The sequence below is a fragment of the Medicago truncatula genome, chromosome 1 (genome assembly GCF_003473485.1).
Source record: "Medicago truncatula cultivar Jemalong A17 chromosome 1, MtrunA17r5.0-ANR, whole genome shotgun sequence".
In the NCBI taxonomy this organism is placed as follows: Eukaryota; Viridiplantae; Streptophyta; class Magnoliopsida; order Fabales; family Fabaceae; genus Medicago; species Medicago truncatula.
In genome coordinates this window covers 241,780-255,918 of record NC_053042.1, presented here as the reverse complement: position 1 = coordinate 255,918, position 14,139 = coordinate 241,780, and the positions used below count along the sequence as shown (strand labels likewise).

Here is a 14,139-nt window from a genome sequence, read left to right as displayed (position 1 = left end):
AATTAATTTTTATAGGGACTAAAAACAAATCTGGAGATATTTATAGGGACCAAAAACTTAATTAACCCTAAAAAAATAAAACTACTCTAGAAATCAATGTCCAACCAGTCATTGACCAAGGAAATCAAACCTAATGCACTAAAAGTTGGGGAGGTGGTTGGTGTATCCTTTGTTGTGGTATCTTCTCACATGGACTATAGAAAGAGAGGAATTGGTAAACACTAAATAAAGACATGAATGAATGATATAACAATGACAGCAAATGCTGCAGACAAAAACAACTTATTTTATAGCTTATAGCGTAAGTGTTCATCAAATAAGCGGTTATGAATAAGTTATATGTATAACATAAGATAAAATAAAATCAAACAGTGTATAGTCTATAAGTTGTTTACATAAGCTGTCCTGAAGAGCTTATGGAAATGAGCTGAAAACAGCTTATGAACAGTATCACAAGTGTTTATGTCAGTAAATAGGCTCAATAAGTTAATCCAAATATGTCCATAATCAGAAACAACAACAGACCATACACATAAAGTCATTTATAATTAAAAGCCATTGCATAGGCAGCACACAAACACTCCACAATACTTCTGCAATATGAGAATGCACAAGTGGAAGGGGATCAAGATTGCTACACCATGGAAAGACTTCAGTCACTTTCTCTAAGGAGGACCAATACTCGTGCAGTATGATAATGCACATGGGAGGGGGACCAAGATTGCCATTTGCTACTCTATGGAGAGACTATACTCACTTTATATGAGTTCACTGCGATAAATCTTGTTTTATGTCAATAGCCTTGATCACAATTCAAATTACAAAATTTGCCACTTGTGGAGTACCACATTGTAGCTAAGCACAAAGGTCCTTCGAGATGTAAATTAACATACGTCTATAACAAATGGGTTAGGAAAGAAAAGTGAGGTTTTCTACTTATATTCTTAGAGGGGGTGCCACATGATTGCTTGAGTTCACTACTTACGATTGCTTAGCTACTTATTCGGTGGAGATATGAAGATTTCAGAGCAAACTTGTGGCCAAAATCCCCTGCAAAAGCAACAAAGTCACATCAGATGCAAGGTTTTGTGGTAAGAAGATGATGAAGAAATTAAGTTAGAAAATATGCAAACATGATATAATCTGAAAGTGTTGTTAAAAAAATTAGAAGAGAATTTATGATTCTGACCATAAAAGTGATAAATCAGCAAGTTTCATTAGGATTTTCTTTCCTTTGGATGAGAGGAACGCCATCTTTCCTCCAAACTATACGGTCTTCACATAAAGCCTCTACCACCTCAACATATAATTGGTGTTCCTGAATTTGAAAAATCAAAACAAGCAACTAATAATTGGTATTCATCTTGTCAAAAAGCTAAATTATTATTATTTTTATTGTATACACATGAATGCATCTTATGACAAATATATTAATTAAATTGTATTCATGATTAAAGTTGTTCAATGGTTCAAAATGACACGATTTATTGAGGAGCTGGTTGATGTTATAAACTGTCATTACCTCTCTTAGAACTCTTGCAGCCAACTCTTCTGGTGTATCATTAGTAAGCACAGGGACAACACGCTGAGCAAGGATACGCCCTGTGTCATAGTGCTCATCGACAAAATGAATTGTAGGACCCGAAAATCTAACACAGAAAATGATGTGATGATAAGTATTAAGTAGCGAGAAAAGTCAAAAAGTGTTTCATCGAGATAACATACTTATTTTGAGAGAAATGTACCTTGCACCAGAAGCAATTACTGCTTTGTGTACTTTCATCCCATAGAAGCCCTTGCCTCCAAAAGCTGGAAGAAGTGATGGATGGATGTTAAATATAGATCTTTGGTAAGCTCGGATCAGTTCCGCTGGTATAAGCTTGAGGTATCCAGCTAATAGAACAAAATCAACCTCGAACCTCCTGTTGAAAAAATTAACCATGAGCTAATAATATAACAATGTCTACATGTAGCATATCAAAGTTCTTTTTAATTTTTAGTCCTTTTGCAAATTTAGTTATAGCTAAATTAAAAAGAAAATGCATTTCGACTTTGAAGTAAAGCATTGACATATCAAATTCATTAAATACTAAAAGTTAAATGCAATAAGAGAAAATGAAATAAAGATGCATCTGACCTTAGTGTATCAACAAGGTCATTTGCACTTAATCCATCATATCCGTCTTTTGCTTTGGGGAACACAATAACCGGTATACCATTTTGTCTTGCATACTCCGCACCCCCACAGTCTGGTATTAAAATAAAAAGAAAGAAAGTAAGAAAAAGGAAAGTTTAAGTAACTATAATTCAAAAAATAAATCAAAACAGTGTCAACATCCTGTGTCACATGTGACTAGCTGCATCAATACACAGAGAAACTTCCTTCTTTAAAATACATGTATAATAAAAATATTTTTACAGACAAGCATGCCACCTTAATCACTATGTTCTTAGACTCAGATAGCAGTGTGGAGAGAGTCGGACCCCAAAACTGCTATAGTAGTATTAGTATAGCAGATAGAAGGATGGCCGCTATTGCAAAGACTAATAAATAGTATACAAACTAAACATAAATCCCAACAAGATACATAAATACTCAAAACACACAAAATTAAACGGATAATCATTCTTAATAATTATAAATAACTTTGTTAATTTGTCACTAACAGTAATAATCACAAAACCTTCAATCAAAGAAAACAAATCAAAAACCAGTATAACTTAACTACTAATTGAATCCAAAATAAATAGAGAAAAATGGAGGAAAAGCAGATGGCTTTGCATGCAGAAGAAGAGGAAAATGGAGGGCTTTTTAGATAAAGAACGGAGCTTGCTTGTATCCAGAAGGAGAACCGGAATACTGAGTCGCGCTCGAGAAGAAGAATAAAAAACCTAAGTTGTAACATCTATTATAAAAATAAAAACCCAACGTAACTTAACCCCAATTAAAATAGCCTCACTATTACCGTAGACAAAGAGAGAAGGATATTGGTCTCACTTCAACCTTCACAGAACCAAAACGAAGAAGAACAGGGGCAAAACAAACCCATAGAATGTTGCAGAAGCTGAAGGCGGCTGTTGCTGTCGCCGAAAAAGTTGTCTTCGTCCCCTGAAACAAAGAGGGAAGAAAGACGCTTGGTTGTGCACCGTTGTGCAATGGTTCATCTTCCCACTTGAAAGAGACATAACAAGGATCGCATTGTATGTTTTCGATTGAATGAGAGTGGGAACAGAAGTAGTGTTTAAACATAATATTGCAAAATGACCAGACAACCACTTAAAAAACTTAAACAAGAAATAACACAGTGCAAAGAGGGTATTGTCAACTGTTCCAAAAAAGTCAAGGCATTGCGATCTCTAATACAGACACCAATGCAAACTTCAAACAGTATTGCAGAACAATTAAGAGAATAAGCACAAGAAATGGAATTATCTTTCAAATATTCAATACCAAAGGTAGGTGCAGATGCGATTACAATCCCAATCCACCCATAGAGCCAAGCTCCTCAGAGAAATTCAATTTTCTGCTTAAATACATTTTTGCATACCCACTGACACCCTCGTCTCACTCCTTATAACACTTTGTAAAATAGAATTCCCACCCACAGGCAACACCTACAATCCCCACTACCCCACTCTGCCACATCAGCAGTAACTGGCTATAATATATTTCCCACGCAATTAATAACACCGTGGATTAGGAAATTGTGAACCCACAGTTGGGAGTCCTAACATATGTGGCCGCGAAACACCTCTGCCGCAATTTTTCCGCGATAAGAGGCCGCTATTGTTGGTCGCACGTAGCACTGAAATTGTGTCGCAGGCTCACAGAAGACCCTAAAACTGCTCCGTTAAACTGCTATAGTGCGCGATCATGGCACTATTAGCAACATAGCTTAATCATGACTGTGCCATCAATTAAAATTGAAGAAAATATGCTTATCAAAAAAGTACTAGCGCAAGAATTCAAGTGTTGTACCTAAGCTAAATGATTGTAGTAAACCATAAAAAAACAAATTACATTTTACACAGAAGCACAAAATGGAAGTTATAAGGACCATTACCGCTTTTATTTGTGACCAATACAACAACATCTCCACGAAGTGATCCCCGTTTAGATGCCTCGTGAATTGATTTAAAGTTCGACCCTCCACCAGACACAAACACAGCAAGCTTTTTCCTTCTCCCATCATGCCCATTGCTTGGATCAGCAGTATCACTGCTACTACTGCACCATACTCTAATCCTAGAACTACAAAGTCCGTCTTTTTTTGCAATGCTGATAGGGTACAAAGCTCCACTTGGAACAGCAAAATTTTGGGATTGTAGAGAAGGGTATGAAGAAGAAAGTAAAGAAGGGAGTTTCAAAGAGATAAGCTGTTTTCCAATTGGATTTGATGGTGCATAAGATAATTTTGGAGAAAACCCGGAAACAATATGTTGAATTTCCATGGAAATTTTGGTATGATAAAAAATTCAGAAAACTTTGTTTGTTGAATACTATGTATTGTTGATGGCTATGAAAAATGTTGAGGTTATAATAGTTTCGTAAGTTATTTTCAGAACTTACAGACAGAGAAGGGTGGCGGGGGCGGCGGCAGAGAGAGTTATGAAGCTATGCGAATTTACTAAGCTCGGTCTTTTGCAAAATCGCAGAATTTCGTGAAAGCTGTAAATGGCGAAATTTGGGAGATTCTAATGGGAAGAGGAAGTATGTATGTTTTAGTTTGGTCCCTTTAAAATTAGCGATTTTCAATTTTGATTTATGTAAAATAAAAAATTTAGATTTTGTCCTTGTAATTTCAGATTCTTTCATTTTTTATTCTTTATTTAACCACGTCGACAAAATTTGTATAAATTACGTCATTGTAATTTCAGATTTCTCTCACTTTCGGTCCGTGTAATTTAAGATTCCTCCACTTTTGGTCATTCATTTCACGTGTCATATATGCAGATTCTTTTGACGAATATGAAATTACAAGGACATAATTTAAATTTTTTTTTACAGGTCTAAAACCGAAATTCACTGATATTACAGAGACCAAAATCGATATTAACCCTTCTAATTTTGTTATTCGCAGGCCCGACTTGTGTTCGCTATCTGCAACCCTATTGTTATTAACTTTTGTTTTAGTATCTTTTGAATTCTTTTTAGTTATGTTTGTGTCTAATCATTTTTTAAAATCAAATTTGTTTAAGAATAATAAGAGTCCGTTTGTTATAGTTTTTTTTTTAAATTAATTTACTTTTAAAAAAAAAAATCACTTTTAAAAGTATTGTATATATTTGTTACAATTCTAAAAAAAATAGAATTTACAAACAGTTTCTCAAAAAATAAATTTTTTTAGAAAAAATAAAGGTCAAAAGATTAAACTAATTTTCTAACAAAAAATTTATAGTTGTATGGAAACAAACTAAATTATTTTATAAAAAAAAAATGATTTTTATCACATAAACAAACGTAAAATAGATTGTGATTTTTTTTATAAAATCTTTAAAAAATATTCTTAAAATTATTCAATGTCAAAACTACTTTTATTTGAATCACAAGCAAATTGGCTCTAAACAAAAGAAAAATATTTTGGTTGACATGTGCGCAGTGGTTGATTGAGACATGCATTTTGAAATGGAGAGAGTGTTATAATATTTTGGTTGGAATGTGCGCAGTGATTGAATTATAGAAAACTTCACATTAAGTTCACGAATAATTAACTAATATATCTGACTTATAATATAGTAATTCAAATATATCATTTATAATATAGTCTAAATACATCAATTATTGATAATATAGTATAAAAGAATTACAACATGCAGTACCATTTTCTTTTTCCGAATTAAATTTTTTTTTTTTTAGTGAATTTCAAATAAAACATAGGTAGTGTATTTCTTAACAACTCTCTCAATACAGTTTTGTCTTATGTATTGTTTTGTCCAACAAAATTAGACGCCACTAATTGAGGTTTTCTATAATTCAATCACCGAATTTGGATTGAGATTGGCGCTTCTATAACATGAAAGCACAGAACTAGAAAAGAAAAGAAAATGAATACATAAACAAACACAGTGTATCAGTATTCGAATTCTTTACTATACACAAAACCAAAACCCTAAACTTGAATCAAAAATGGAAGAAGAAGACAACAACAGAAGAAGAATGATGGAGAGAGAACGATACGAACGATACCAAATCGAGCAAATTCTCCAGCTCGATCTCGAAGAATTGCAGGTAGAAGAAGTCGACGTTTTCCACGATTCTTCCGACGATGACAACAACAACAACAATCACGCTAATCCTATGTAATTTTCCCTCTTTCAATTCACTCACATTTTGCATTATCTTAAATAAAATGAATGCTACAGTGCAAATTCCAAAATTGATTCCGACTTGAAGCTAGAAAAATTGTGGCTTTTGATTCTAGAATTGATTTTTAAACTCAAATTTGTTGTTCAACTCACTTTTACATGAATGCATCCAAACCTCATTACCTTCAAATAAATTTTACCCAGAATCAATTTTACAAGATCAATTCACTCAAAACCAACCTTACAAATGATTCGGTTCTGAAGACTTAAAATTGATTCTGTGTATGTTTGCTCCCACTTTTGAGAAGCCAAAATAGATTATAAATGCAAAGAATTGATTATAACTAGAAGCTCCCTTCAAAAAAAAAAACTTGAAGCTAGAAATTGTACCTTCTGTTGTTCAACTCACTTTTACATGCATGTATCCAAACATAAATCACTTTACATTCAATTCTTAATCAGTCAAAATTAATTTTATAGAATCAATTTAATCAAAATCAATTTTTGTCACCGCAGAACCAAACATACAAAAAGGCGGGGCTCTCGGTCTGAATTGATTTTGATTTATTGATTCTAACTTGAACCTAAGAATTGTAGCTTTTGCATCCAATGGTTTTTACACTCAAATTTATTGTTCAACTCATCCAAACATAAATCATTTTATGTTAAACTCAAGTTTATCTAAGATCAATTCGATTACAAGAATTTGGTGCAATAGAAGTCAGATTATCTGGTTTTTGGAACTTAAAAATTTAAATGTAACAGACAAAATAGTCCCATTAGACCAGTTTGAGTTTTCAATTTTTGTTGTTTTGGTACTGACAATCTTTTGTTGATGCTGTTTGGAATACAACAGTCCTGGCTATGGCACCGCAGGCGTCGTCCCGGGTGAATTCACTTACAATACTTGTATAGCATCCTTACATACATATCTGGGCGGTAGGTATTTTTTTGTTGTACTTCGTCGTATATGGTCATTTGTACAATTTATGGTGGTTTCTAATTGGATTGTTTGATTTTAATTTGATATTGTTTGTGTATCTAGATGTTGAAGACACACACCACAGGTCAACGTTTTTGGATGGTGGGACTGTATTGACCCTTCCGATTTTTTGTCTTCAAGGTATATGTGTCATCCTTCATGGATTTGAGTACGGTGCTTTGGTTTCATGGATTTGAGTATGGTGCTTTGGTTTTTGTATATCTTTTAAAATGAAATTGACAGCATTGTTGCTGTCCTGCTTTTACAGACACAGTTAAAAATTAGTCAAAAGCATTGGGATACACTTTTATTACAGGAAGGGAAACATATAGGGATTTGGCTTTTAGGGTCATGCTTACACATTTTAACCATATTCATTGCCTGATGAAGAATTATTTTTCTAAAGAAAATTTATAAATTTTAAAAGAGTTTTCATGGCGGTCCATTTTTTCCTTGCTTATAATATCATTGAATTTTTTATTTGCTTTTCCGCAGGCCTATTGTTTTTTTTGGGTAGTATATCTCCCCTGATTTGTTTTTATGTTCTGATGGGATTTTTTGTGGTCATAAGCCTTTTTCATTCTGCGCCACAATCTTGGGTGCTTTTGCCTATTTAATTTTTGGACTGTATTCTCATAAATTATCGCTGAATACATTCATAAAAAGTGTCAAATATATTACTTCTAACATAAAAAATTGTCACTTCGTAGAACTTATATTCTTATCCTCGTAGAACATAAATATTGTTTTGCATGCAAGTGTTCACTTATTGGAAGAAACATGGACTAATCCTTGCAATATTCAGGAGTTGTGCTCTTTCCTGGGGCTACCCTTCCCTTGAGAGTTATTGAATCCAATTTTGTGGCTGCTGTTGAGAAATCTTTGAGTCGAGTCGATGTTCCTTACACCATTGGTGTGGTAGGTAAATCCATATGATAAAAGCTCGTCATTCAGTCATGCTGTGGAGTCTCTTGTCGTTTTTCTCATAAAACATGAATGTAAAAATTCTGTACATGCTTTTTCCAGATCCGAGTTTTCAGTGATACTGCAAATCGTAGGATGAAAACTGCAAGCATTGGGACGACTGCAGAGGTATTTCCTCTCTATCAGTGTACTATTAACAAATCGAAACAGAATTATTTGCATTTGCATATTACCTGGAAAATATGAATTCAGTTTCTATCTTTTAGATAATGGGATAATGAATTACCAGTCTGCCTGCAGCCAGGAGTGAGTCCTGAGGAGACATGCCAAAAAGTCTTTGTTTGTTAGGATAGAATATAAGAAGTTAGTCAATGATAGTTATATTTATTTGACGAGCTATATAGAATTAGCATTCCATAGATTCGCGTGACTATGGTTACAAAACCATATCATTTTTGTAGTTCTATACATAAATACATGAACGTTGAATCTTACGCAAATAAAATATTTACTACTCTTGTAATAATTATTTTTCTACATGACATGTTTTCCTTTTACATCCAATCTGAAATATAAAGTGACATTGTTTCCCTTTACATCCAACCTGAAATATAAAGTCTTCGGTTGTATTACAATTCCATGTACTGAATAAATTTATGTCTCTAAAATTATGTAACTTGCCACATATAATTCTGCAAAACCTATCTGAGGAGCTGGGATGTGCAGAGCTGCATTACCCACGTCTTATTATTTCTTTTGGAATAATACCTACATCTTATTTGTTAATATAAAAAACTGATTTTTATATTCAGCATTGGTGGGGTTCACAATCTTGCTATATTTAATCATAAGATTGCATCAATCAATTTGTATTGCTTGCTAAACTTATATCTACAGATTCGACAATACGGGCGCCTAGAGGATGGTTCGTTGAATGTGGTTACTCGTGGGCAACAACGCTTTCGCTTAAGACGGTGTTGGATCGATGTGGAAGGAGTGGTTAGAATATTCTCATGTTTACATTTTTTGTGTATCTATAAAAAACTAATCTTCACATGCATTTTATGTCGGTAAATACTGATTGCTTTCTCTCATTTTCTTTCTTTTGTTGGGGTGTTTCTTAGCCTTATGGAGAGATCCAAATTATTGAGGAAGACATACCATCGCGAACTCCAAGGGATGCTTTTGGAAAATTAACACCCCTAAGTAATCTTCCTTGCAACCGTGCCAGTGTGTTGCCTTCAAAGTATTCTGTTGATGGACAGGGTTCCTTAAACGAGGAAAGTGATACAGAAGAGAGCTTTGAGAATGAACTTTCATCTACAGAGAGAAGAATCCATCAATCACTCATTCGTTCCAGTTTTGAATATGATGAATCAGCAAGTAGTGGTGATGATAAATTCACATATGAGTCAGATCAGGAAATTAGATCCAATCTAAATACACCAGACACCTTAACACCATTGCTACCTGACCATGAAAAAGATGCAGAAAATCTGGATTCTAGGATTGGGAGCTGTTCCACTTCTGGAAAACAATCCTCCATCAGAGAAGGGCTTAATTGGTGTTCCAAAAATAGAGACCTCTACTCCTCACGTAGAACTTCAAGAGCATTCTTACCTGGTTGGGTATATCGTATGTTTGACTCCTATTTGCTTGCACAAAAGGCTGCAGGTAGCTTTTCTTTGCTGCTTCTAACTCTTTATCAGCCACTTTTGATATCACTATTTTAGTCTTGTTTTTATTTTCTGAATGCTGATTAATCTGTATGATTTTGATTTTTAAAAATCAATCTAAGTGGATTTTTTTATGAAGAGTTCATGCGTGTGTTACAATTTCTATACAGTTTTACCGAATTGACATTACTCACAAATCTATGCTTGTCCATATTTTGTTATTTGTCTTTGGATAAATTTAATCCTCTCCTTGACTTACGAATTGAAGCTCTTATTTGTAGAGTATATACTATATCCATTTGGAAGTTTATGTAATGGGTCCTTTGAGCTTTCGGAGTATATATTGATCAGAAGCCTTTGGCAATTTTTTTTTTTAAATCAAGGTTGAAAGCTCCCCAGAGGCCTCAGCCCTCAAATGTTGCGCACATTGCCATAGTTTCTGATTAGAGCTTTCGAGTGTAGGAGAGAGATTATACTAAACACCTTTTTCTTTCCTTTAGAATAAGAAGCATTTGTCAACAATAGATCACTGATTCATAACTATATATTTGTTGGGTGTGTACTTAATCTAGCTTAGTGTTTTGGTACAATAATTGGGAGCCTTGGTGCAATGGTTGGGGTTGTTGCTATGTGATAAGGTCACAAATTCAATTCATGGAATCAATCTATTGCAATTGATATGGCTTGGCTACAGTGGGTCTATAACGGGTCTGACCTTTCCCTAAACTTCGCATTGGCATCAGCCAAGAGCTTCATAGCACCAGATTGCCCTTTTTAGTGCTTTGGAACAATTTACATATAATTAGTATTAGTAAGGTTCAGGTTCAATATATATATACTCAAATTAGGAAAATTAATTGGACCTATTGTTCATTACTACATTAGATTAATTTATAATTATTTTTCTGCAATGTCGAAGAACACAATTTTTAGCACATGCTTCTTCTCTCTCTCTATATCCATCACAATAGCATCCAGAGTTTAAAGAAAGGCAACCCGAGCGCTTTCCGATTTATCTAATTTTTAGGGAAGGGAACACTTGTGTAGATAAACTGGTTAATTTTGGTTTATCTAATTTTTGGTATATTTGGTGGGATCTTATTCCAAATTTTGGTTCTGAGGGTTTTTTCAGAAATAGATTTGGTATGCCTTTCTTCAGGTTTAGACAGTTTCCATGTGTTTAGTCCTATGCCCCCCATGTTTTGTTCTTATTTTCTTGTTAATAAATAGTTTTTGCCGTGTTGTAGATAATTGTGGTTGTGGTGCCAACCTATTTGAGTATACAATTATGTATGGTTGCATTATTTTCATTTATGTGACATATGGTCCTTCAAGGGGGGAGTGTCAATATTTAACTCATACTATGTAGTTTATATTTTTATATATTTCTTATACTCTCTCGTCCCACAAAGATTGTCATATTAAGTCGTTTCACACAAATTAAGTAGACAAAATATTAGAGGGTACAAGTAGAAAAAAAGTAATTAAAATTACATTGACACTCTTTTTGGGTAAATTTGTTTTTGCAAATGTGACAATGATTATGGGTCCGGGGGAGTATTTTTTAGGTGAAAACTAAGGTAATACTTCAAAAGAAATATACTTGTCTGAATTTGTCTCTTTTTATGAATTTGTCTAAAAATGCTAATTTCTCTAAACTCTAACGGTAGTGTTCATGGTCTGTAGATATGTGGAAGCAAATCGTTGGTGCACCAAGCATGGATGCTCTTGTTAAGAAGCCTGATGTTTTATCATTTTCTATTGCCAGTAAAATACCTGTTTCTGAATCTACAAGGCAGGAGCTTTTGGATATTGATGGGATCTCATATAGATTGCGTAGGGAAATTGAACTACTAGAAAGCATTGATCTAATTCGATGTAAAATCTGCCAGGTAATCATCGTCACCAATCCTCACAAGTGTTTTTCTAATATTTATATAGGATATTCTAGCATAATAGGATACTTTTGTAATATAATTATTCTTTTCCTGTAAGATATGATATTATATTATAATTGGATACTTTTGTAATATAATTATTCTTTTCCAACTTTCATCAAGGGCAGATATTAATTTTTTTTTTGCTTGCACTATTTTAAAATTGTAGATTATAATTGCAAAGCGGAGTGATATGCTGGTGATGTCTAGTGAAGGTCCGGTTGGTGCATATGTAAATGCAACTGGTTATGTGCATGAGATAACGACTTTGTACAAGGCAAATGGATTAGCTCTAACTGGGCCAGCACTTACAAAATACAGTTGGTTTCCGGGGTAAGTGTCTGCCCATTTTCATTTCTGGTGGATGCTTTGAATAGTTTACTATTTCTTGTTACGTGTTGGGGTATGCCATGTTATTACTACCAGTTATAACTGCATCATCCACATAAACGATAACCTTATACAATAAATATAAAGATTCTAATACATTCTCAACAAATCCAATTATAATAAAAAATTCAGAATATAGTTTAGAGTCTGTCTAAAGTTTAGACAGATTCCATGACATGTTTCCGAATCTGATCCAATACCACTTTGATCTTCTTGATAATGCTCCATCCAGCTGCATTTCCCATTTTTCCTTCATTTATGCTTCGAACTACCACCTCAGAATTAAGTTGAACCTCAAAATTCACTACCCCACAAACTCTTGTTATGCATAGTCCTTAATACAAACCCCAAAACTCTGCCATATAAGTTGTAGTAATCCAACGATATTTAGAAAAACCAGTGATCCACCGCCACATCATCCCAAACTAATCCTCCACACCCCGCCAAACCAGACGGTGGCTTTAGTTCACCATCAGTTAAAAGAACTTTTAGATCTTGAACCATATTAAGTTCGGGTTATAATGTATTCCTAAACAAGTAAACATAAAAGTTTCCATATGTATTTCATATAATATAATCGCTTAAGCTTTTATGATAGTCAGATCATGATATGGTGCAAGAATGATCCAGGGGTTGCATATTTGATCCTTGTGATCCTGATAGATTTAGTCTCTCAACTATTACCTGCGAGGATCTTCCATGCTGTTTTTATTTTATTTAAAAGCTAATATCCAATTTTTTACTTCTCGTAGGTATGCGTGGACAATCGCTAACTGTGCGACATGTGAAACCCATATGGGGTGGCTTTTTACAGCCACAAACAGAAAACTGAAACCTAAGTCATTTTGGGGTATACGTAACTGTCAAGTTGCAGATGAAACACATTAAAACTTTCAATAGTGTTGCAGTACTAGTGAAAATTTGGAAATTCATATTCATATTGCAGCATGAATATTGATGATACAGGTGTATGTGTATTACTTGCCTTTTATACAGCTGGAAAAAGTAAAAAGTTCCAGACGAAGGCAAAATCTAAGATGCTATTTTTTTATAACTTTGCAATTTTAAGTGAATTGGTTTTAGCATATTCAGTCCATTGAAACCAGCATAAAAATGTAAGGACTAGATTGGGTTTATCCATGGTTATTGGTTGTAATGGAAAATGATTCAATGGATTATTTTGTTACTCCTGATCAAAGAAAAAGAAAATGTTAAATTACTTTGTACCCAAATATAGTTTTATCATGTTTTTCAGTAAGTTCCGTGATTGAAAACAATATAAAGTATCGTTCCAAGTCTCATAAGTAAAGCTGAGATGTGTGACAGTGAGTTTTGCTGTTTAACTCTTTGAAAACAAAAAGCTTTGAAAGAGTCCTTGTCATTCAATTTTTTTAAAAATCAAGTCTCTTCAAACTAAAACAATTGCGTCTGTAAATTTTCTGGCGTGGTAAAGGGACGTAGCAATAAACTTTTATTAAAATGCTCGTGTGTCTGATTTTTGCTGTTATGAGATGAGATTCCTAATTTCATTAGGATTAAACCGTACATGCTGATCCTAATCTACACTTTAAGGCGGGAAAGTCATTGTGACTCTCTCATCTTATTTATCTTTTCTCTTTCATAAAATACATAAAAAATGTATTAAAGTCACAATGACTTTTCCGCCACCAAAGTCACATATCAGGTAAATGCACTGAACTAGCCACAAAATAAAATTTGTGAAATTCTTCTTTGCTCTTGCGAGCTCATCAATTTGTTGAAAGTACGTTTGAATGTATAAAATCCGAACATATTTTATTTTTCTTTATGAAATTTTAAATTAAAAATTTTTCAACAGAGATTAGTCACTGTCAAGTGTTAGTGTAAACTTCATATGATTACAAAAGAAACTTGCGTTATGCTACTATGAGCTGATTTGAATGTT

The 14,139-nt window shown here is 33.7% G+C and overlaps 2 protein-coding genes across 2 annotated transcripts; one reads left to right on the top strand and one right to left on the bottom strand.

Moving 5' to 3' along the window:
• Positions 1-324: 324 nt before the first annotated feature.
• LOC11431305 (phosphoribosylglycinamide formyltransferase, chloroplastic) lies at positions 325-4,725 on the bottom strand. Its single transcript, XM_003588383.4, has 6 exons — positions 4,065-4,725; positions 2,138-2,249; positions 1,746-1,922; positions 1,523-1,649; positions 1,190-1,318; positions 325-1,050 (listed from the first exon to the last, which is right to left on the bottom strand). Exons 1-5 carry the CDS (start codon positions 4,450-4,452, stop codon positions 1,205-1,207), a joined length of 918 nt encoding a protein of 305 aa, XP_003588431.1. The 5' UTR covers positions 4,453-4,725; the 3' UTR covers positions 325-1,050; positions 1,190-1,204.
• A 1,201-nt stretch (positions 4,726-5,926) lies between these two features.
• On the top strand, positions 5,927-13,408 carry LOC11420844 (protein cereblon). Its single transcript, XM_003588381.3, has 10 exons — positions 5,927-6,300; positions 7,163-7,245; positions 7,352-7,429; positions 8,094-8,206; positions 8,315-8,380; positions 9,110-9,211; positions 9,337-9,886; positions 11,575-11,780; positions 11,995-12,158; positions 12,968-13,408. Exons 1-10 carry the CDS (start codon positions 6,128-6,130, stop codon positions 13,101-13,103), a joined length of 1,671 nt encoding a protein of 556 aa, XP_003588429.1. The 5' UTR covers positions 5,927-6,127; the 3' UTR covers positions 13,104-13,408.
• The last annotated feature ends 731 nt before the right edge of the window (positions 13,409-14,139 follow it).

What these genes read in the sequence shown, in the direction of transcription:
- LOC11431305 (XM_003588383.4), bottom strand. Translation starts at nt 4,452, where the DNA reads ATGGAAATTCAACATATTGTTTCCGGGTTTTCTCCAAAATTATCTTAT. An exon ending in ATTGGTCACAAATAAAAGCG is followed by an intron (nt 2,250 to 4,064) that starts GTAATGGTCCTT and finishes TTTTAATACCAG; the next exon opens with ACTGTGGGGGTGCGGAGTAT. An exon ending in GACCTTGTTGATACACTAAG is followed by an intron (nt 1,923 to 2,137) that starts GTCAGATGCATC and finishes TTTTTTCAACAG; the next exon opens with GAGGTTCGAGGTTGATTTTG.
- LOC11420844 (XM_003588381.3), top strand. Translation starts at nt 6,128, where the DNA reads ATGGAAGAAGAAGACAACAACAGAAGAAGAATGATGGAGAGAGAACGA. An exon ending in TCCGATTTTTTGTCTTCAAG is followed by an intron (nt 7,430 to 8,093) that starts GTATATGTGTCA and finishes TGCAATATTCAG; the next exon opens with GAGTTGTGCTCTTTCCTGGG. An exon ending in AAATACAGTTGGTTTCCGGG is followed by an intron (nt 12,159 to 12,967) that starts GTAAGTGTCTGC and finishes TACTTCTCGTAG; the next exon opens with GTATGCGTGGACAATCGCTA.